Below are 22,593 nucleotides of genomic sequence, written 5' to 3'. Positions count from 1 at the left end.
TCTTTATTAGTAAAGAATAAGAGGTAGATCTAAAGTTTCCTCTTCCACTGTGGCTGCTGTCTGCTATGTTAAAATTGCTTGGTCATCTTTAAATAGAGTGCCGTATTCACTGCTCTCAAGTATACAGGAGACTAGAATTGCTAAATCATCAGATTTAAACCCTTAAAATCAGTACCTGTTGACAGCTTGCTTTGTTCTTGTAAGTTCTCCTGAGCATCTATACTAGTACTTGAAATACATGTACCAAATTTCTTGCCTTGTAGAAGTTTCTTTCTGCTCTGCTGTTCCTGTTCCTTCTCTTCTTCCTCTATTCTTCCTTAGTTAGAAAATGTATTTTAGATTTACTTGGTAAGAGACTGCTGCAGGGAAGGGACCTGCTGCCCCATGTATCACATTAAATTAGCTGGGGAGATGACTGCCTTAAACTTGCTGTCAGTGAAAGATGCTCCAGACTTATTTGTCTGTGAATATAAAAATCTTCTAAGAAATGGAAGTACTTAAAACTGTCCATGAGGCTAAGAATTTCTGTAGATATTGCAATAAAAGATTGAAGGTTAATGAGCTTATATTATTTCCATAGACTAAAGGGGCAGAAGACAGAAGTAAACCATTGCCCATTTGTGTGTAGGACACATGGAATTTGCAAACCATCCAATGTTAGAATAGACTTTATAGATTTTGAAAGGAAAATTTGCTAATAATAAAAGAATCAATGGAACCCCATAAATAGTTTAATTTCATTATTTAAAATGTTTTTATGTATTAGTTCTGATTGAGAAAGGTTTGTTTTTAAGTAAAAAGTCACTTTACACACTAATATTATCAGCCACAATACTGAAATCCCAGCTTAAACACATTCTAAATGAAGTATCTTATTCAGATCAGTTGGCAACATTATTATTATGGTTCACCATTAATATTTACTTTCATGCATAATAGCTGTGTACTGTATACCACGTCTGTCTTCTGTATGATTGCTTTTATTTAGAATTCTGGAAGACTGTGAGCTGTGAAGACAGTATTCCTCACTGGTTTTTATCCACACAAGTGATAAGCAAACAAATGGCACTTTACTGCAATACATTGTTGTCATTCTAGGCTACTGTCTCATTATACGTATCTCTGGTAGCATTTATTATAATAAGCACTCAAAACTTTTCCAGATTTTTCCACATCTTTTTTGTCTTGTTACAAAATAAGACTTACTTTGAGATGTTGGTGATCACTAACTCTCAAAAGAACAGAACAGGGAAGATAGGATATATCTAGGGGGAAGATAGGGAATTCTAAGGAAGGAGAAAGAAAATTAAAAGCAGAGTGAATTGGTGAGAACTTTTATATTGATTAAGTTTCTTCCTTCAAAGCTACACTTTTTAATTAGTAAGTTCAACGTCTTAGTTTTCAAAATTCGGACTGCTGCTCAAACTAAATATTAGACTGACTTAAAATCCATGTAATTATTTTATTATTATTTTATTAAATCCTGGTTAACCGAAAGTATGGCTGATGTGCCATACTGCTTTTTTGGACTATTTTGACATTAGCAAATAGTGTGGTGCAATAGGAGCAAACATGTAGAGCCATGCAGTTGTTGCTGAGCAGCTAGCACTCGTGTTACATGACGTTTCAAAGGGTTTTACTTTGGCCTAGTTCTGATTTGGTTCTATGAACTGGAGATCCATTAGTTGCAGCACATCCTTTGGTTTAGTTTCATCCCAAAGGAATACAGTTTGTGCACTCTATGATGCAAGATAGTGCAGTGAGTAGGAAAAAATGCACAAAAATGGACTAAGCTAAACTGAATATATGAGGCAGTGTTAGGAAGCAGTAAGAGCTGCTTTTGGTCTAGGTCTCAATCTTGCAGTTAGGTTTGAACTTTATTTAGTAAGTCTTTTTTTCTAGGTATTAAGATTTATGAAAATCATTTTGAAATGGGTCAATATCTCTGAATGTTGTTCACATCTCAGTAATTGCAAGAATTAAATTAGTTATTGTTTTACATTGGTCAGTTTGAAAAGTCAGGATTTGACAACTATTTCAGCAAGCACTAATTGAAGACTCCAGACTTCATTTTGATCTTTGAAACATGTAGCCCAGTCTAGCTTAAAACAGATGAAATTAGAAGTATTTTATGTTTTTTGACTAATTGGGGGGGGGGCGCATTATTCATTTGTTGATGAACATATATTTTGAAACCCCCCCCCCCAGTTTAGTAGTTTCTTGAGTTTTCTCACGTCCTGGTCATCTGAATTACAATCTATTCAGGTTTTTATCTACAAGATTGGAGGCAATGGTGTTGATGTCAACACATTTTCTGCTCCTGATAATGGAAAACATAGGCACATTTAGAAATTCTTTGTATGACTGTTTTTCAGTTTGCTGCAGGACACTTGTTTGTACCAGTAGTTGAGGAAAATCTCCTGGTGTCACATCAACGTAATGCAAACCAAATTAACAGCTGACCACAGGTGAATTATTTCTGGGTCACTAAAACCTTACTGGACCTTTTACTGATTTTTCTAATTGTGGGAACTTTAGGTTAGCAATTGGGAACATTGTAATATGCATGCTGAAATTTACTCCCACTATTGTTGAAGAACAACCCAGTAAAATAAAAAATGACTAGCTACCAGCATCTTTCCTACATGAAAATTTACATCAATGATAATTATAGGTTTTTGAGACAGAAGTACATTGTAGTAGAAGCTTTCTTTTTGATGATGAAGTAAGTTAGTGTATAAGGATTAATATTCCAGCTAACTGCCTAAAAAGTTGCTTCAGATACAAATGCTTACTGTAGCTATTTTCCCAGTCAATGAGTTGCTGGATCTAGCGTGCAAGCACTCAGGAGTCAGTGCTTTGGTTATGCATTCAAGTATATTTTCTGGCAGCTAAGTTGTGTTCTGAGGATTTCAATATAATGTACAGTAGGAAAAAGGAATAAAATTACTTCCTCTTCATTAAAACTCTTCCTTTTTTTTGCCTCTTATCTGAAGTTATAGTCAGGAACACTTCAAATCGCTTTCTTAACTTGCAGTTATTACCTTCATATGATTGGGTAAATGCTTCCATCTTTATTGTAAGATCGTTTGATGACAGACTTACACACAGCATCTTGCTCTTGATTTATGAAAGCAGCGTACTGCTATGACCTTTCCTTGAACCCTTTGAAACTGCCTATAATACATTACGGAAACTCAGTTCTTTTAAAAAGTTATAACCAGGCACCTGAGAGTAGAACAGAAGTAGAAATTCTATCTAATGGAAAACAGTAGATTATACTTTATTACATTAGGCTTCCTGAGGAGCAAAAGACTACAAAATGTCTATTTATTGGATATTATGCTTTATTAGCAACATCGATTTTTTTAAACCTTATTGCGGCCTTTCAATGCTTAAAGGGGGCCTAAAAGATAGATGGGGACAGACTTTTTAGTAGGGCCTGTAGCAATAGGACAAGGGGTAATGGTTTTTAACTAAAAGAGGGTAGATTCAGGCTAGACATAAGGAAGAAATTTTTTAGGATGAGGGTGGTGAAACACTGGCACAGGTTGCCCAGAGGGGTGGCAGATGCCCCATCCCTGGAAACGTTCAAGGCCAGGTTGGACGGGGCTCTGAGCAACCTGACCTGGTTGAAGATGTCCCTGCTCATTGCAGGGGTGTTGGACTAGATGACCTTTAAAGGTCCCTTCCAACCCAAACTATTCTATGATTCTCTGATCATCTAGGGAGAAATAGAGCAAAGGTTAAAAAGGTCATGACCATCTTGGAGATGCTCCCAAATAACTGACTTGTTAAACAGAAGCAAATTACTTTTGTTACAGTTGTATTGTTAAATTTTACTTTAAATAATTTGTGGTTTTTATTTGAAGGGTTATCTTGAAATAATGTTTTGCCCTGGATTCTTGGACTTGATGCTCTGATAAATATTGATACTTATGTCTTTAAAACCTGAAAAATATTTGAAATGTGTATTGTAGTTTTCAGTGTTTAAGCGAATTGTTAGAATATGGGGAAAATGTAGTGTATGGTGTAGTATTTGACAGTGGCAATTCCTAGCAAATTGACTGACCCACTGGGTTTAGAGGTAGGACATTTGCTCTTACTTTCTGTCATTTTAGAAATTCTTCAGGGTGTCTACAGAAGTGACATATTTGTAAAAATAAAGCTGTAGGGAGACTTCAGTGTGTATTCCACAGCTCTACTTTGTCAAAGTAGTCATAATGGATGACTGGAAGAGCTTGGCTTATTTAGCCTCCCAAGGGAGGGCTGAGAAGAGGGTAGATAGGCTGGCTCTGAATGTGTCTTAGGATTAATTTCTTAAAAGAAGATGACAGAGTAGGGAAAATGTTGTTAAGTGCTTGTAGAGCATGTAGAGCAAAAACTAGGAAAATGTTTCTAATTCTGGAACTGTGCGATTCAGCAACAGTGTCTAGGGTTTAGGATCCCCTCTCCTTCACCCCTGCTCTGGGTTTCATGAGGCAGTTTAATAAACTTACAAAGCATGGGGATATATGCAAGACACTGCAGATAGCAGTGTACTGGACTCATTAAGAGCAGATTCCTAAACACTACTGTATTTTTCTATAATGTGTTATAAGTTTGCTAATTTTTCTGATCAGGTGACTCAGTAATGAAACAATAAACATATTACTGTCATGTTTTGCATTTCACTGCAGTTCCATATCTGTTTGTGTGTAGTACTTACAATATTACATCACATAGGGCATATAATAAATAGTGGTGACCAACATTGTTTGAACTATGTTCTAAAAAGCATGTTCTCACTAAAGCATACACTTAGGGCAAGGTTTGGTTATGCTTAGATGAAATTCAGTGGACTCCATTCTGCAGGAAAACAAAGCAAGCACAGGTCTGCTAGGGGGTCTTAGAGGATGTAACTTAGGTCAGGCTCTGGAAATCCCATTTTAGCTGGGCATGATCTCTGCTATCCTGGGTGCTTACAGAGCACTTTGTAGTCTATGAAATCTTAACCCTTTTCTTTGTTTTTACACCATACTGTTTTGTTCTCTAGAAGTTGTGCATTTCTCATATAAGTTTTGGTAGATTAATATGAAATTGCATGTAGTACAGAAAGATTTCAGATATTTGTTTCGGGTTAGCAATTCTCTTAATTATTTCTTAAAAATTCTTTTATTCTGAATGATCTTTTTCCTCATTGGGTATGCTATTCCCCCAAGGTTTTTCACATGTTAATGAAGAAGACTTTTAACGTTTAGATTCAAGAACCAGAGTTTGATTTCAGTTCTGTTGATGGTTTGCTGTGAAATTGAGTAGTCTCACTAGCATGTTTGTACTTCAACTTGCATAAATAATACTAAATGATTTTAAAGGTGCATATGAGGCTGTGTCAATGTGTTTTGAAGTGAAGATGTGCATCTAACCCCTTTATGCACACTTCAGGTTTTTTTTGTGTAGAGTCTGCAATTGTAATCTGTGGCAGGTATTACTGCTCTCACTGTGCTGATACAGTAGTTGGTATTTGGGGTAAAAATGTCTTATACTGTATTTCAGACCACAAGTCATTTAGTTTTTTGGTTTTGCCCTTTTAAAGTCAGCTCAATTGTGAAAGTGGGGAGGCTAGTTTCTTGGTCTTCAGAAGTGATTAAATTATTTTATTTAGATTAAATTTGACTTGTTATATGTAAAGTGTTAGTATCTGTGAAGGCATATGGGCTCTGTAACTGTTGAAACAATAGTTTCAAGATAAATAACCAGTGAATGCATTACAGGGTATGGATGCATTTGTATGAGAGTTCTACGAGATACACAGACACAGTGTGTAAGTTACTTATCACTACCTTGACTATCTAGCCATCCCCTGATGAGCTAGCCTGCACATGCCCTTTCACTCCCCAGAGCTGACATCAGGTAATTTTTGCCTTTTTTCTGTCCTTGTACTGAAGGTAGAACAAATAAAATGAATAGGTCAGCCCAGTTCCACTAAGTTGAGAGTGAAAATACATAATATGAGAAAGGAAAAGCAACAGAGATCCTCCTGTATTTTTGGAAGAGGTTGTTTTACCCATACAGTGTTTTTTAAGCATCCTTTATTAAATCAGAATTGATGAATTGTTAGAGATGAGTGGAAGGAAAGGTATATGCAGGACGTGTTATTTTCATGTTTTAGAGGAAGTTGGGTAAAGAAAGGGAGCAGGCTTATGAGAATGTCAAAAAGAAAAGATACCTTGCAAAAGTATCAGACCAGCTCAAGAGAGTGGTTTTTCTTTATCATCACTCCTTTGATCTGCACAAAGGAAAGAGTTGGGGTTTTTTTTGTTAAAGAAGAGATACCTGAGTATATGGTACAGCTACTTAGATGATGTAATTTACTTCATACCTTTTGCATGGGCAAATGTTTGTATCTAAAATGAATACAACTTCAGCCTTTACTGTGATATAGACACTGAATATATTAACTACTTTTATCTCTGTCTGGCTCCTATTGTACATGAAATACATGGCCACATACAAATACTAGCATAACTGCAGGGTTTATATCCTTGTAAAAACAAATGCTCTTGTAAAGACAGAGGTTTGCCCTTTTATCTTCCTATCTGCAATCCCACAAGCAAACATATTTTTATGGTTTTAACATGAAGTGGTTACATTTTAGTGAAATACCAGATGTTGAGCATACTGTTACTAATATTTGCCACTTCCACTAAAAACCTCTGGAATTCCTTGGTTTTGCAATAAATTGAAACTAACCAGGAACACATTTGATAGATTGGCTTGAACTAGAACCATAAATCAGAACTGCTGATATTTTAGATGCACGTTATTATCCTGTTCCAAATTAGAGCTTTGGCATTGTTTCTTTTCAATTTGGGTCATTCACAACAGCATAAGTATTTTTTAAAACAGTAGGTTGTTATTTTTTGATAGGATTAATGCACTTCTGAGAGACACAGTTATTCTTTAGAGTGGTAGAGACGTTTTCTTTAGTGTATGAAGTTTGGAGGTCTTAGGTATTTCTAGGTGCTATGCTTAACTGCCCTTAAAAAGGATTTAAAGTAAACTTGACAGAGTCAGCAAGCAGTGTGAACTTCATCTTACAGCTTTTCCTAGAGAACAAGTTATTTTTCTGTTTAAATGTGAATTTTATGTTAATGGAATTGGTTTATATTCCTAAGAAGCATTCATCAAACAAAAATGTTTGGCATATGCATAGTGTAAGTGGAAAGGAATTAGGCCCTTGAGAGATCAAGATGGTTTGTCTTGGGAGCTGCTGAATCCGCTAGCCTGACAGAGGCAAGGCTGCTGCAGCTCCATGTCCCCAGGTCCAGCCAGTAGCGAGGCTGAGCATGTGTTTCCAGTAGGCACATGGGCACACATACACACACTATGTGTTCATATATACGTGGTCATCCATGTAGATCAACACAGAAACTGCAGCACTCTCACAAACACAAAGTGTACCAATGGCCTGACCTTGTTTCACCTTTCTGGCCGGTCAGGATGAAAGCCTTTTTGTGGAATACGTATACATAAATATATACATCTGCAACATGGATGCCTCCAGTAGCTGGTCTTTGACACTCAGTCTATGCAGTCACAGGTCTTGCATCCCCGGTCTCTGCAGTTGCCAGCACGTGGGCATGTGAGTCTTGCTGTGTGGCTTGCAGCCCCCCCATTCCAGTTGCTGGTGCTCAGCCCTGCTCCTGCACACCCACACGCACACGTGCATGCACTATGGATCCTCCCAGTAGCTGTAGACACTCAGTTTATCCAGTAGTTGACCCCTCCCCTCCCTGTTGCCTCATGCACAGACACACACGTAGAAATGGGTCTTTCTGGTACCTGGTGGAGACTTATAACCCCACCAGTAGCTGACCCTTGCACCCCAGAGGCCCTCCTGTAGCTGGGACCTCCTGTTTCCTCCAGTAACCAACTGTTAGGCCCCTTGGTCCCCCCAGTGTCTGCCTCAGACTTTCAGCTGCTCTGATACCTGGCTCCCAAGCCTCTTCTACTCCTAGTCCAGCTTGATGCTCATGAGCAATTACACACACTGAAGCACACACCCACACATGCATGCACTCGGTCTCCCCAGTTTCTGGCAGCACGGACATGTGCATCCCTATGACTCACGGTCCCCTCTCCAGTTGCAGGCGCTCAGACCTCCAAATACACACAGACACACAGAGCCTCCTGCCCAGGAGTTAGAAATGGAATTTAAGGAGAAGACAGGACAGACTGCAGTGATCAGTGCAGGGCATGGACAGACAAGCCTCCTGACCAGCGATCTGTTTCAAATGACCAAACCCTTTTATTCCCCATGTGTTTACCAATGGTTATTCCTCCTCAAACCACCCTGATCCGTCTTTGCCTGGCCTTTTGTCTTCCCTAAGCATCTCACAATAAGTTTTGTGCCATCCCAAACTGCTCCTGCCCTGAATCCCTTAATGAGTCCCATGCCCCTGTAGGCAGTAACCCCCTGTGAGAGTGTGAGCAGGGAGCCTTTCCCTTCTCTTTAGCTGGTGAGTGTCAACACCTGGACAGGCTGATGGCTCCCCTGGGACAGCCGTGGGGGGAGCTGGGTCAGGGTGCTCAGTTTTCTCCAATTACATTATTGGGGTTCCTACCCTGTTTCTGTTCCTCTGTGCTTCTTTGTGTTTATGGTGATGAGCTTTTAATCACATAATTTAACAGTTTGTATAATGGAAAGGTGGGATCATTTGCCTGCTAGTATTAAGTCATTTGTGTTAAAGTGCATTAACACCACCAGTGCTTTGTTAGGTTAATTGCTGTAATGGGATGTACTTAGAAGGTGAGGAAGTTTAGATAAACTGGGAGGTTAGGCTCTTTGGGCAGGAAGTTTTTTGTTTCAGTACTAGTACAATTACCTAATCCAAAGGATTTAGACATTTGTGAGGTGGTTGAGACCCTAATGATGCTGCAGTAGAGAATTGTGCTTGTAAATGTAGTAAATCAATGGAGTAAGATACTGCCTATATATTAAGGGATATATATATCTCTCCCACTTTTTACATGTGTGAACTAATGAATAAATTATGCACTTTGGTATATCAGAGGGCCATGTTTAAAGGGTGTTTTCTTTGAAACTACCCCAGAATGATAGCTTGTCTGCTAGACATTGGGATCTGCCACATCAAAGAGATTTCAAGTGACAAAAGAGCAAAGAAACTTACGAAAAGATTTTCCTTTGTAGGAAGCTGCTTTGATGTTTCAGGGAAAAAAAAATACTAACTCCTCATTTTGATTTTTGCATAAACCCATAGGTTTTTGTCATTATGCTAGTGTGATAGGTCAAAGCTGAACTCGGCAAAGCAAAGAGTGTTAGAACTCTCACATAAGCTTTGTGTGACATGTTTGATTATCCAGGGGAAGCCTTTGTAGAATACTCTACGTTATTTATAAGTCTTCTTTATAGTGTGGGATTTTATGATATGGTAAAGAAATGAGTATGATATATTGCTTAATTGATTACGTAGGACCTATACAAAACATTTAACTTGAAGTGTATTAGCTTTATATCTAATAGGGAATTAAGAAATCGTGTGCTGGAAGAAGCACTTTCCCTAAATTGCAGATCACCTTGTTTCATACCATCCTATCTATTCTGCAGGGCTACTTGCTGGTAAAAAACAATGAAGAACTAAGTCATTCCAGTGTAATTTTTTAAGATTAGTTGGTGTTTAGGGAAAAAAGTGCATATAATTCAAGTTTAATGGGAATATTTTTATTTTTCTTAAAGGAATTACCTACGGTTCTGCTTATTCATCAGATGGACGGGCATGAAGGTGCATGGACAATATTACCATTAATGAGAGAGTAAGTGTAATGAATGCCAGTTATTTTCAGAATTTGTTGTAACCAAGAATATAAATATTAATTACTCAGACCTCTTTTTTCAGAAGCAAAGTTTTTGAATGAGAGTTGCAACCTTATCTTTTCACTTTCTTACTCTACTTCTTTTTGGTTTTCCAAAGCAATTTTCTGTTAAATTTCATTAAGTCAGAGAAAGCTATTTTAAATAAAAGAACAACAATAATATAATGTAGCTGAACAACTACCTTTTTCAAATCATTGTGGGTTTTTAAATTGTTAGGGAAGTAAACTAGTCAAAAGAAATACCATTTTTAAATGTGTATTTTCCTATTTGGTCCCCAGTTCTCACAGTGTAAGTTGTGAGGTATTTCAGAACTTTTGACCTTTCAGATTATTTGGCTGAATGAAGGGGATAAATAATTTTTAAAAAATAGATAATAATACCTGTTTGGGGTTTCTATCTTTTATTGCTTACAGTGTTTCTAAGAGGTGGTATGCCTCTATAGTAAAAAGGTGTAGGTTTCAACATCTTTTTAGAAGCTTATATGGCCACTTTTCATCTTAGTATGGTCAGAGAAGACAGGTAATCTCAAATACCTTTTCTTCTTAGCTTATGCAGATGGGTCCAAGGAAGACATGCTGCATTTACATGGTAGTATGTTGCAAACTGTCAGGAAACAGTGATTCTTGTTTCAGAAAGTCCTAAAGCTCCATGGTGCTGAAGGCTATCCTTTCCCTAAAACTTGCACTTGAAGTTGGTGCCAGAGGCTCTGCAGCCTCTTGAGGTTTAATTTAGTTAATATAATTTATTAGAGTTACTCAGAAGGATGTTTTTGGTTTGGTTTGAGGTTTTTGCATCAGAGTGGTTGCAGGACAGGGTTGCTTTTCCTTCTGCTTTCCATTGGTTTCTGTGTGTGTAGAAACATGAAAATAGTGCTTGTATAGTAGCTATCTTTGAGATACATGTAAACTGTAAAAAGAAGCAAAAGGAGAATCAAAGTAAATTGAAAAACTCAAAGATGATGTTCCAACTATCAATCATCTTTGGTTTTCCTTCTTAGCTCCTGTTTCAATGACCTAATGGTTCCTCTTCTGAATTATTTATATCTCGGTGACAGGGTTTACAGATACAGCTCTTACGAGATAGCAAAACCCAGAAGCAAAAACACAAATGCTCATTTGTGTGACAAAGCAGAAGAAAATTCTTCAGAAATCAGAAGAAGAATCTTAAGTAGAGGATTTCTATCTTGAGAATTCTAGAATATGAATTTCCTTCTGTCTACTGTTTCACCACTTTCGGCAGAATGAAGACATGGAGTAGTTTAGAAGTATGTTGATGCTGGGAGGCTTGTGCTGTTTAGTTTTCTCAATGGACAGAAGAGGAGGAAGGGAGATCAGCCCATTCTGCAGCAGCTGATGATGCTTGAAATTGTGATATAAGATGCATTCTTATCTGAAAACTGCTTTCAGAAGAATGGCTTTCCTCAGTTCCTCAGTTGTCAGCATTTTTAAGGAGGCTTCTAAACAGTTATGACAATTCTTGATTTTTAGTTCTTGAGCACAGCTTAACTTGGACAAAATACTTCATTTTAGAAGATGTAATCATAAGACATCAATGGATGTCTTATGACACAGTACCCTTACTGTCTCCAGAAGGCCCACTACATTTCTTCTCAGTAACCATGTTCATTAAGTAGAGAAGAAATCCCTTTTTTAAATTACTACCCCAAAACTTGATCTTACCTGAGTATCTCCAATGGCTCCTGGCAATCTGAGCTCCAAATTTGTGTGCTATGAGGTCTATGTAAGACTCTCTGCAGGCTTTAAATACTTAGCCTTGAAAATCATTCTGTTTGTCCATCAATAGCTAGATGAACAGATCATTCTTTTTGTGAACTTGTATGTGCTGTATTCACAAGATGCAGTAATTCTTTTTGTGCGGGTCATTCTAGTGTTTTCTCCTTGCCCTTCACCTACCTGCTTTCCTGTAAATCCAGATATTTCTCTCCTAAAGTTCTAGCTGAGCACTAAAGTGTGAGAGAAAAGCCTTCAGTCTTCGCAGGTCATTGAATACTGTACATGTTTAAAAACATGAGGGTATCTGATACCCTTTTCGTACTTGTTTGGCAAGTTTTAGAAGGAACAGCTAGGAAGTGTCTTTCCTAGCTAATTGTATCTTGTTTGCTTGCCTGAATGGCAAAGAGTTGCCCAGATTTCAGTGTTGAGTAGGCAACAAGTATATGCTTTAATGAACTAAAAGGATGAATGGATCGTGAGTTCTTCTGGCTATTATAGTTTAGCAGAATAAGTATCACAAGCAGAAAGCAGTGAATAATCAAATACCATTGCAAGAGAGAGAGGAAAGGCAGCTTTATAGGAAGATGACTGTCATGGTTTAACCCCAGCCGGCAACTAAGTCCCACACAGCCACTCACTCACTCCCCCGCAGTGGGATGGGGGAGAGAATCAGAATGGTAAAAGTGAGAAAACTCGTGGGTTGAGATAAAGACAGTTTAATAGGTAAAGCAAAAGCCGTGCACACAAGCAAAGCAAAACAAGGAATTCATTCACCACTCCCCATGGGCACGCAGGTGTTCAGCCATCTCCAGGAAAGCAGGGCTCCGTCACGCCTAATGGTGACTTGGGAAGACAAATGACATCACTCTGAGCATCCCCCCTTCCTTCTTCCCCCAGCTTTCTATGCTGAGCATGACGTCATATGGTCTGGAATATCCCTTGGGTCAGTCGGGGTCAGCTCTCCCAGCTGTGTACCCCCGCAACTTCTTGTGCCCCCCCCCAGCCTACTCGCTGGTGGGGTGGGGTGAGAAGCAGAAGAGGCCTTGGCTCTGTGTGAGCACTGCACAGTAACAAAAACATCCCTCTGTTATCAACACTGTTTCCAGCGCAAATCCAAAACATAGCCCCGTACCAGCTCCTATGAAGAAAATTAACTGTATCCCAGCCCAAACCAGCACAATGATTTGTCCCAGATGAAAAAAGACTGAACTAGTTTAGTACCTGACAACCATCTGGTGCTTCTACAATGTAATTAAAAGACCTGCAGAGGCAGGTATCACATGTTCTAGCGTAAGGATTTCTCAGATAGTGGGTTTGGTTTTTTGGGTTTGTTGGGTTTTTTTTGTTTTGGGGTTTGTTTTTTTTTTTTTTGCAAATACCATTCCCTAAAACATAAATGATCCTACCATCCTTTTTTACTTATTTTTTCTGACTTACATTTCTGCTGTTTATTTTCATTGCTGATTTTATCAGTAGAGAATGCTGTAGAGGAATAAATCTGTGATTTTTATAGGTGCTAATTTTCTTATACCTATCCTCAGATGATTTGTTTAATTAAATCAGTGTAAAAGCTATGCAAAGAAAACTGTACAAGTAAAGATTGGGGTTTTTTTCCATTAGGATGTCATGAATTAATAAGGCTTTGTTTTGTTAAGTAGTGGAAGAATTTTTCTGGGAGGAGTAGAGAAATAAAGAATGAGAATTTTCTGAAGGAATCAGGAACGCTGCATTGAGTTTAGTGTTAGCTTTGAGGAAGGTAGGGGAGTCCGTTCAATCTGTGTAGTTTCACTGTACTGAAAAAGCTAATGAAGTTTTTAGGTTGGGGATGATCACTGTCAAATAGCTGTGAGAAAACATGTCATTAGACATTTTCATGATTGTTGCAATGATGTTAGATGCCCAGCAGTGGGGCTTCTTGGAAGAAAGTTAAGGTACAGAGGGGAAGGTAACTTAAACTGCTATCTATAAACGTCTGAATTCACAGGTGGCTATTAGACCTGGGGTAACTATACATGTCTGGGTGGACATTTTTATATATCTCTATTCCCTTCTTTCTGGAATAACTGCTGCTATATAAGTAGATAGCAGCAGAGGCAGTATCTTTATCCATTCACTTTAGTTCTTTGATACATAATTCTAAGTAGTAAAAGTTTCTGTTTCTGTGTAAATGAATAATTGATTGCAAAGTACTTACATTTGGGGAATGTGGGTTGAATGTATCATTCTGTTTATAAGCCAGTTTATTAGTAAAATGTTAATTTCTTTTGTTAGCTTCTCTGTTACCTATGGTAGGAACTCCTCATGGATTTTCTTCTGTGAAGAAGATACAAGAATACAAGTTGTAAAGCTGCTAGAAACACTTGGAAGATTTGATGGCTCTAAGGTGAAATAAAAATTTAGATATTTAAGTTACTTTTGAATGTGCTTGAAACTTGTGGAATAATTTTAAGTACAAAATTATAAATACAGAATTTTAGAATTCCTAGTTACAGAACAGTTTCTGTGGTCCAGAATTTAATTTTATAACATCTCCTGGATGGCTCAATGCTCCAAACATTGGAAAAGAGGTATCCAAACAGCTTAAAAGAGGAGGTTAGATTTCTGTTGCTGAGGCTGAGAGTGAGCAAGGTATTTAACATGAAGCAGCATCAGCGCCTGTCTAGCTGTTGAAGAACTGTTAAAATTGAGCAGAGAAAAGATTCCTTCTGTGGATAGCCTGAAAATGATGTAGCATCAGTAAAAAATTAATATAGTCTGCTGTGTGGTCCTCTCTCCCCATTTTCCTGTCTGTCATCAGTTCTGATTGTCATCAGACAGAATGACTGACGTTAGTTTGACTAACTGTCTCTGATCTAATATTGTAGGGTATTTTATTTGCGTTCTGTTTCTGAACTGTCTTGGTGATAAGACAGTTTTCTTTATCTGCTGGAAAAGAAACAACACCAAAAGACTTGCAGAACAAAACAAAAATGCAGTCACCAAGGAACAAAGTAAATTTGGCAATGCAACTGACACGAAAGGTGTTAATCTTCAGAATTCTCAGTGTTCAGGAAAAAAATTCAGCTTGATGTCTGTCCTTTGCCTGGAATAAAAGAAGCCAAAGTCTCCTGTGTGAGATATGTTTTGCTTCTTTATTGTTACCTTGACTGAGTACTGAACTCTGCTTCAGGTCTCACTTCAGCATATTTACTTCTTTTGCAGGCACATGGCCTTTTCATGTTTTCTCACAATTCTTTTCTAAAATGGTAATAATAATAATTCAGAGATCTTACATTTTTAAACACTGTGTTTTCAAAATGTCTGACTGAATATAGTCAAGCCTTTGGAATATCTGCTTATTTCTGTTTCAGAAACAACCTACTCCTAATTGATGTTCTCAGAAATATAAAATTTTTTGTTCTAGATGCTGCCTTTACACCAGTTTTAATCTCTCCTTTGCATTACATGTAAATTCTATTACAATAACAAATTATGTTCCAACCTGCATTAGAAGAAAAATCAAATGTTTTGCTTTTGTACCTAGCAATCGTCATCTTAGTGTAACAGTCCATAACTGATTCCTTATATACAGTAGTAGTGCATCAGTCACAAAATTTAAGATGAGTTAGACCAGAATGAGCTCATTCATTATTCATTTTAAAATGTCAGCAGTCTGCATAATAAAAAGCTGGTATACATTAATCATAATAAAAGGTCTACAAGGGGCATGTGAATAGTTGATGAATCTGCAGCTTTTCAATCTCGATATCTAGAGATTAGTAACAGAACTATTGAGACTGATACGAATGTAATATTGAGTGAAACCAGATGTGTGAAACATCGTAAGAGTCTGTGGAGGAATGTTAAGAGAATGACCTGCATTGATAACAAAGGACATTATTGACTGCAGTAGAACTAAATAACAGTGAGGAATATCTGATGTATATAAAGACCTCAAGGCAAGCACTCAGATGGTGAATTATATCTGAACATCAGGAAACACTTTTTTACTGTGAGGGTGACTAAGCATTGGCACAGCTCGCCTGAAGAGGTTGTGGAGTCTCCATCCTTGGAGGTAACTCACAAGCTGTCTGGACATGGTCCTGGGCAACCTGCTGTATAGGTGGCCCTGCTTGAGCAGGGGAAGTTAGACCAGGTGATCCCCAGAGGTCCCTTCCAACCTCAACCCCTCTGTGATTCTATGTTTCAACAGCATATTGATTCAACCTGTGCTTTCATAATGGAAGACAGCAGCAAGGTTAATCCAAATTGTATGTGCCACTCCTCTTACTGTCATCCTAACAGGATGGTAGACTACAGCCCCAAAGATATTCAGAATGAGTAAACCAAGCTGATGCGCAGTGATGACTTAGTAGCTGTTGATACCTAAAGTGTATAAAAGATCTCTCTGAACAACAGTTTGATTTTGAGAATCATAAGAACTCATAAGATGTAGTAAGACACAGTGAGGATGTGACAGCTGAAATCTCCTGTCCTGCGTGTCAGACACAAGTCTTGAACAGATGAATTCAGCACACTTGTATCTTGGTATTTGTGAGTAAGTGGATACGAATGTGAGTTGGTAGAATCAACTTGATTAGCAAGTTTGGTAAAGTCACCTCTGCCCTCCCTGAGGTCTGGTATTGAGTTTTGTTGCATCACATTCCTTCAGCTATTTAAAGTGCTCTAAAGACTTTGGAGTGCTCTTACTAAAGGTAGGTGATTTTACCATTTTTGAAGCACAATGATCCGGTGGATGGTAGTTACCCTTAATGCAATGAATCACACTTTTTTTAAAATCCACATTTTTGCCTATATGCAATTTGATTACCATCATTCCTTAATTTACTTTAGAAGTTTCCTTTGTATATAACTAATTTAATCTTGTAAAGCCAGCCTGCACAGATTGATTTGCCCTACATATCAGTGTAGTAAATAAACAATGTTATGACCAAATAAGCTTGGAGAGTATTGGCTGTAACCCAGAATGCCTTCACTGTGATTTGTGGCTTAATATTGCCAGAAATATTATTATGTGAAAGCCTGAGGAGGGTATATGTATGGGTTTAATTTTCTATGTTTTATAGGGAAAGGAAAGTAAGGTTGGTTTTTTTAATCCATAGATTGTTTTGGTGTAAAATTAGCGTGCAAAATTAGGATAAGTAAAGTGTTTTTTCCACTCTGTAGCATAACAAAGTGGAGGTCCAGAAAAAAATTGTCTGCAGATGGTACTGTTGTATTAAAATGTTACTATTTATTAACTATTTCTGAAACAGAATAGTGTGCTTGTGTTATGAACATTTTGAAGCCCTGGAGGCCCTAAAAGAGTTAAAAAACGGTGTGCACAAATGCTTCTAAAGAAATATTTTTATTCTTTCAAGGCAATCATCTTTGTGCATAAAAATTAGTACGTTTGCCCATTTTCTTTTACCTCCCAATATCTTGTTTGATTTTTTATCCTTCCAGTGAACACTATTGAATCCTTCCAATAAAGGAAGGAGAAAGCAGGGTCTTTTGTGATTGAAGGTATAAATCAAAGGCTGAGTAAGTAGGTACCAGGTAGTAAGTCCTATGAAGGTGATTAAAAAAAATGGTGGGAAAAAATCTCCACCCTTACCTTCTCCATATATTGGGTAGTGTCAGTTTAACTTTGGCTGTTTCCTCAACAGATTCCTGAACACCTACCCTTCAGCCTCAGGAGGCACATGGGGTTTATGGGAACAAACAAGTTTTCAGCATTTGTGTTACCTGAAGAAGTCACTAGTCAAGTACAAGATATATTCAACTTACTTTTATTGAGAGTAGGTGGTCAAAGTAGAGGGGAGAAATGTACAGAATTCATGGGAAATGCACTCAGCGCCTTACACATGTATACATACACATGCATACCATGTTAAAGCTGCATCAGTCCCTTGGGGAGTCGGTGTTCCTGGCAGGGGTGGCATCCTGTATCTTTGACTCAATGTGTGCGGCAAGACAAGCATCCCTGGTAGCTCCGGAGGGCTGCCCTTTTATTGCCTTTTGGGGACCCAGGTTGAGTCCTGGCTGGATTCCCGGGGGGTTGCCAGGCTGAATGTCTTCTGGGGCAGCCGCACTTGCATACCCTCTGCCAGGCGCAGCCAGCTGGTTTTGGCTGGAGGTGTCTCCTGGTGCATGCAGACCTCTCTTCTGCTGTTCGCTGACCCTGCCATGCCCTGGCCAAATCTCACTCATCACTTCTCATCGACTCGGGGGAGCTATAAAATTTATCTCAGTCTATATAGCAACATCTGCTTGGAGTTAGATGACTACTGAGATGCAAGAGCCTCTTGAGGTTAGACCTTTTTTTTTTTTTTTTTTTTGCCAGATGTTTCTACAGTACTTCTGCTTGAATATTTTCCCTTTTGTCTTGAATTTTGTGTAAATTATTTATCACATGTGAAGCGTGTGAACTGTGATAGTGCCTTGAAGGAATTTTTCATTGTTGCTGATGTGCTGCCCCTTTAAAGGAGGGGAAAAATCAAATACAGCAGGGAGTTTGGAGAAAGAATCTTTTGTGAAAAAGCAGTTGCCCTAACTTTGAATCTATTTGAGTGGTGAATTGTCAGGGATTGATAAATTGTCAGGAAAAAGAAAAGCCTGAGTTACTGTCATAACGCAAAGAACTTCACACTTTAAAGATTTAATATAAGTATTAAGGTAATTCAGAATTCTGATTCGTCATTTGTACTTGTAGGTCTGAAAAGCAGTTTATATGTATATATTTTTTAAATTATATATATACACATATATTCTTTTTTCCCTTCATTACAGCCCTTATTCTGCAAAAAATGGGGGTATACTTGTTTTATACCCATTCTAAACAGAAAGATTAAGACAACTGATAGTAATGTTAAAGAAGTAGTATTTAAGTCTGTTAATTATTTTCAGATACAGCAGAGTCAGTAGTAAATTCTTAAACACTGTTATTTAAAACTCTAATAATACTACTACTACTTAAGTTTTTACTTTACAAATGCATACTTGGGACCTTCTTCCTTTAACTGTTTTGAAGATGAAAGTATTTAAAATGTTTGCTTTTTAAGTTCCCTAGCGTAAAAGAGGCTAGACAGATGGAAATTCAAAATGGATATATATAAGGTTCCTGAATGCAATGCTTTTGAGTGTCTTGTCTAGTCAGTAGTCAGTTTGGGCCGCCAAACACTGGAGCAGGTTGTCCAGAGAGGTTGTGGAGCGTATTCAAAACATGACTGGGCAACCTGCTCTGGCTGACCTTGCTTGAGCAGGGGGATTGGACTAGATGATCTCAAGAGGCTCCTTCCAACCTCAGCACTTCTGTGATTCCGGGATTCAGTGCTTTTTGAACAGGTGGAATTCAGGGCATATGCGGACAATACAGTGTGTATTTGAATTCAGAGAAGTGCCTTTAGTTTCATTTCTTATCAAGTACAAATTTTGGCCAGATTATTGTGAACAATACGCTTCCCTTGTTTTTGTTTTCAGGTTTGCTTTATTCAGCATGAATGCAGTCGTCATCTTCACTAAAAGGATGCTGTAGATGAACAAAATTGTTTCCTATATTCCTTTACAGGAGTGGTTTTTAGGTAAAGCATTATATGATGAAGAATCTACAATAATTCACCATTATGCCTTTGCTGAAAATCCTACAGCCTTTACATTTCCAGATTTTGCTGCTGGTTGGGCACTTAGCATTCCACTTGTTAACAAGTAAGAATTGATTTTTTAATCACTTCTTGTTTAATGATAGTAATTAAGAATGTGTAATTTATACAATTTTTCTAGATGCTAATCAATATTATTTTAATGAGTTATGATTTCATACGGATTACTATTTTCTGTAAAAGATGAAGGTGTTCCTGCTGCCACCTATATTATTAGCATCCATGCTGGTACATGTAAGTCTACTTTAGTTTGAGGATCTAAGGTGTGTAGCAAGACATTCAACCAGGCACAGTAATGTACAACTAGCTCTGGGTATGCCTACATGGACTTGTGCTCTCACTATAAACTTACCCAGTAAATACTCCTTTGATAAAATTCCATTTCTTCCTTATTCTACACGTTCGAAGCATAATTATTATAAACAAACACTTAAGAATTTATTAGTAGATGAGGGTACAGAAATAGATTTCTGTATCATTGCTGTGCATGTGATTTATTTTGCTTCACTCTGCCTATCTAAAAGTTAAAATCGTCAGATAGTTAATAGTTGTCCAGTACTAGTCGTTCAACTAGTTCAATACCATCTCTTGTCATTTTAAAAATGTATTCTCCCCCAGACAGCAGTTTTATTCCTGGATCTTAGAGTGACTGCATTGCCTTCTAGAAGTGTTTCTTGTGCTATAGAGACAACCTAGATATTTACTTCAGATGAGATGCTTAGTTTTTAAATGAGATTTGAAAAGTTCATAGATTTCAGAAGTTGAACGCATCTTGCTGTAGCAAGGATTGATGTTTTCATAAATTGAACATGCCTAAATAGTGTGCTTTGGATTACACAAAAAGAGAATATTGTCTGAAGTTTGAGATGCTGATCAATATTGAGCTTCAAATGCACTGCTGCTTTTAATCTGTTGAAAATGTTATGCCAGACTCTCCATCTACTCCAGATGAGAACTTTCTTCTTGGGCAGGAAGAATGTATCAAAATACGTGTGCTGAAAAAGTAGTATTAATATCATCACACTGTACTCCAATGAAAAAAAAATATGAAAAAGAAATATAAGTTTCTTCTTGGGGCAATAAATACAGGAGTGTGATTCCCGCCCTGCCACCCCCCATAAGATGGTCAATAATATCAGCCACACTTTGCTGTGTACACTAGTGATTGATTTTTTTAAAAATTTTTTTTTTTTTTGAGTAAATTTCTTCATCTTTAATTGTATAGGCTTGCAAAGAAGTTGAAGAGTGAACCACTCAAGTCAGACTTTACAATAGATTTAAAGCATGAGGTAAGCAGTGATGTGATGAAAGAAAAAAATGTTTGAAATCTATATGTCTGGATGGTGATAAATGATAATGGAAATAACAGATTTTTCTTAGACATTGCTAAAAAGTTTGACTGCAATGGCATGTTTAATTTCTTTCTCTTCCTTTTGAATATTGTAAGACTTTAAATCTATATTTCAAGTATAGAATAATTCATGAATAAAATTGCATTCATATATGAATATGTACATGGTTGTATACAGTAAGGTATCTTCTAGGGCTTGCTCTATAAAGGAGAGAGACTTCCAATTCATGAAGCCTGAGCTGACATGAACAGTATCTCAGACACTAGCGAGCCTCACTCACTTTCTAAATCATACTGTAAGAGCTAATATGATGGAGTTTGGATTAAATAGTCTGAGGAACCTAACCTAACTGTTGTATGACCAATCAACTCTGCACCTTGCAGCATGGAAGTCTGGAAATTTTTTTTTGCCTCTGGTTTGCAACAGTTTTAAAAGGTAGCCGCTAGGTCTTTCAGAGAATAAGTGAGTTGACTGAAAGGAACATGAGAAGAAAGGTGTGGGGGGGTTCTGAAAGAATATCATTGCTACTTTTTCTGAAGCTTTTTTATTTTTTCTGCCTTCCAAATGTCTCTACTGTCACCAAAGTGAACTCCTGAACCAGGGTGGAAGTGGGGATGAATCTGGAATAAACTTGCTGATTTTTGGCCTGAAATTATGAGTGATGTTGAATTAATTTTAATTTTTTTAAACTCCTGAAAGTCAGCCATAAATTGTAGTTCTGGCCCAGAAAAAACCCACCTTACTTAAAACTACTGCTGCTGTTCTAGATCTTTATTCTGTAATGGTTATAAACCTCCTCATTTCCAACATAAATCTACAGTGTACTTATAGAGTATAAATTGGTAGCATAATGAAATTAATTTGGTTTTGTGCCAACACTATTCTTTCACACAGTTTCCCCACCTTGACTGATGTATTTCTCAAAAGCAATTGGACCCCTCTCAGCTTTCATTTTGCTACATGAAACAAGCCAACAAGCTGTGTTTCTTTCCTCTTGTTAATTTTTCTAAATGTAAGACCTTGGGCTTTACGCTGTAAATCTTCTTTTGTAAGTTACCTCAAAGTCATTCATATATTCCCAATATTCCAGTCTACCTCAGCACTGACAAAGGCTCTAAACGTAGTGTCATAAAAAAAAAAATCATTAGCAGACATTTCTTTTATGTGCCACAGATTGCTTAATGAAAAACAATTGATCACTCGACTGGCAAAATGACTTCCATCCACTTCTTATTCTGTTAGCAGTTCTTTGCATATGTTTCATTTCAAATTTATTGTCAATGATAACCTACTTCAGCCCTGTAGTTATTCTTTCTGCACAGTCTCCTGTCTCCCTAGACACAGTTCCATTCCCCCTCATTTATTTTATAAATCACCATCTTCTCCTTCTTAAATCATTTTTATCTCTACGTCCTTCATATGTGAATCAAGATTGACAACAAATCAAAGGATATAATCTGTGATCTTTAATGATTGTGTGTAAAGTTTAAATTTATGAAGGATGATAAATGTTTTAAGAAGTGTTTTAGTTTGACAGAGTCCTAATAACATGTGCCTCTAGTCTTTGGTATTTTATTGTGCTCTGTATCAGGTTTTTTTTTTTCACCCTACTATTTTCCAAGTCCCTATTTCTTATATCCACAGCTTTTATACACCTTTCCATCTGGAAGGCCTATCTTGCAAATGTGGTAAATGATTTTTATCATGCTGCTGCTCATTTGTAGATTGTTTTTTAAACTTTCTGTAACTGCACAATATATAGCATATTCCCTGATACTTACTCAAAACTTGAAGTGAAAAATGGATTTTTTGTATATCTAACATTAGATTTGAACTAAGACTAAGACTATTTTTTGTCTTTTTATTGTAAATCCATTTCCATTGTTTTAGGAACAGTCTGTCATCCTGTTCTATAACCCCAAATGGCACTCTAACCTCATTTCTGAAATATGATAACTTCACGCCATTCTAAGGCTTTCTACTGAAGAATC

The 22,593-nt window shown here is 37.3% G+C and overlaps 1 protein-coding gene across 1 annotated transcript in view; it reads left to right on the top strand.

Annotated features, from left to right (window-relative positions):
- Nucleotides 1–22,593, top strand: part of B3GLCT (beta 3-glucosyltransferase) — a 68,842-nt gene that overhangs the window by 26,544 nt on the left and 19,705 nt on the right. The window contains exons 5-8 of the mRNA XM_030042952.2: nucleotides 9,740–9,816; nucleotides 13,882–13,993; nucleotides 19,160–19,296; nucleotides 20,476–20,539. Coding sequence (XP_029898812.1) covers nucleotides 9,740–9,816; nucleotides 13,882–13,993; nucleotides 19,160–19,296; nucleotides 20,476–20,539 — 390 coding nt within the window. The remainder of the gene's footprint in view (nucleotides 1–9,739; nucleotides 9,817–13,881; nucleotides 13,994–19,159; nucleotides 19,297–20,475; nucleotides 20,540–22,593) is intronic.

The sequence above is a fragment of the Aquila chrysaetos genome, chromosome 19 (assembly GCF_900496995.4).
Source record: "Aquila chrysaetos chrysaetos chromosome 19, bAquChr1.4, whole genome shotgun sequence".
In the NCBI taxonomy this organism is placed as follows: Eukaryota; Metazoa; Chordata; class Aves; order Accipitriformes; family Accipitridae; genus Aquila; species Aquila chrysaetos.
The sequence above is the reverse complement of the archived record's forward strand: the minus strand, read 5'-3'. Positions and strand labels throughout refer to the sequence as shown.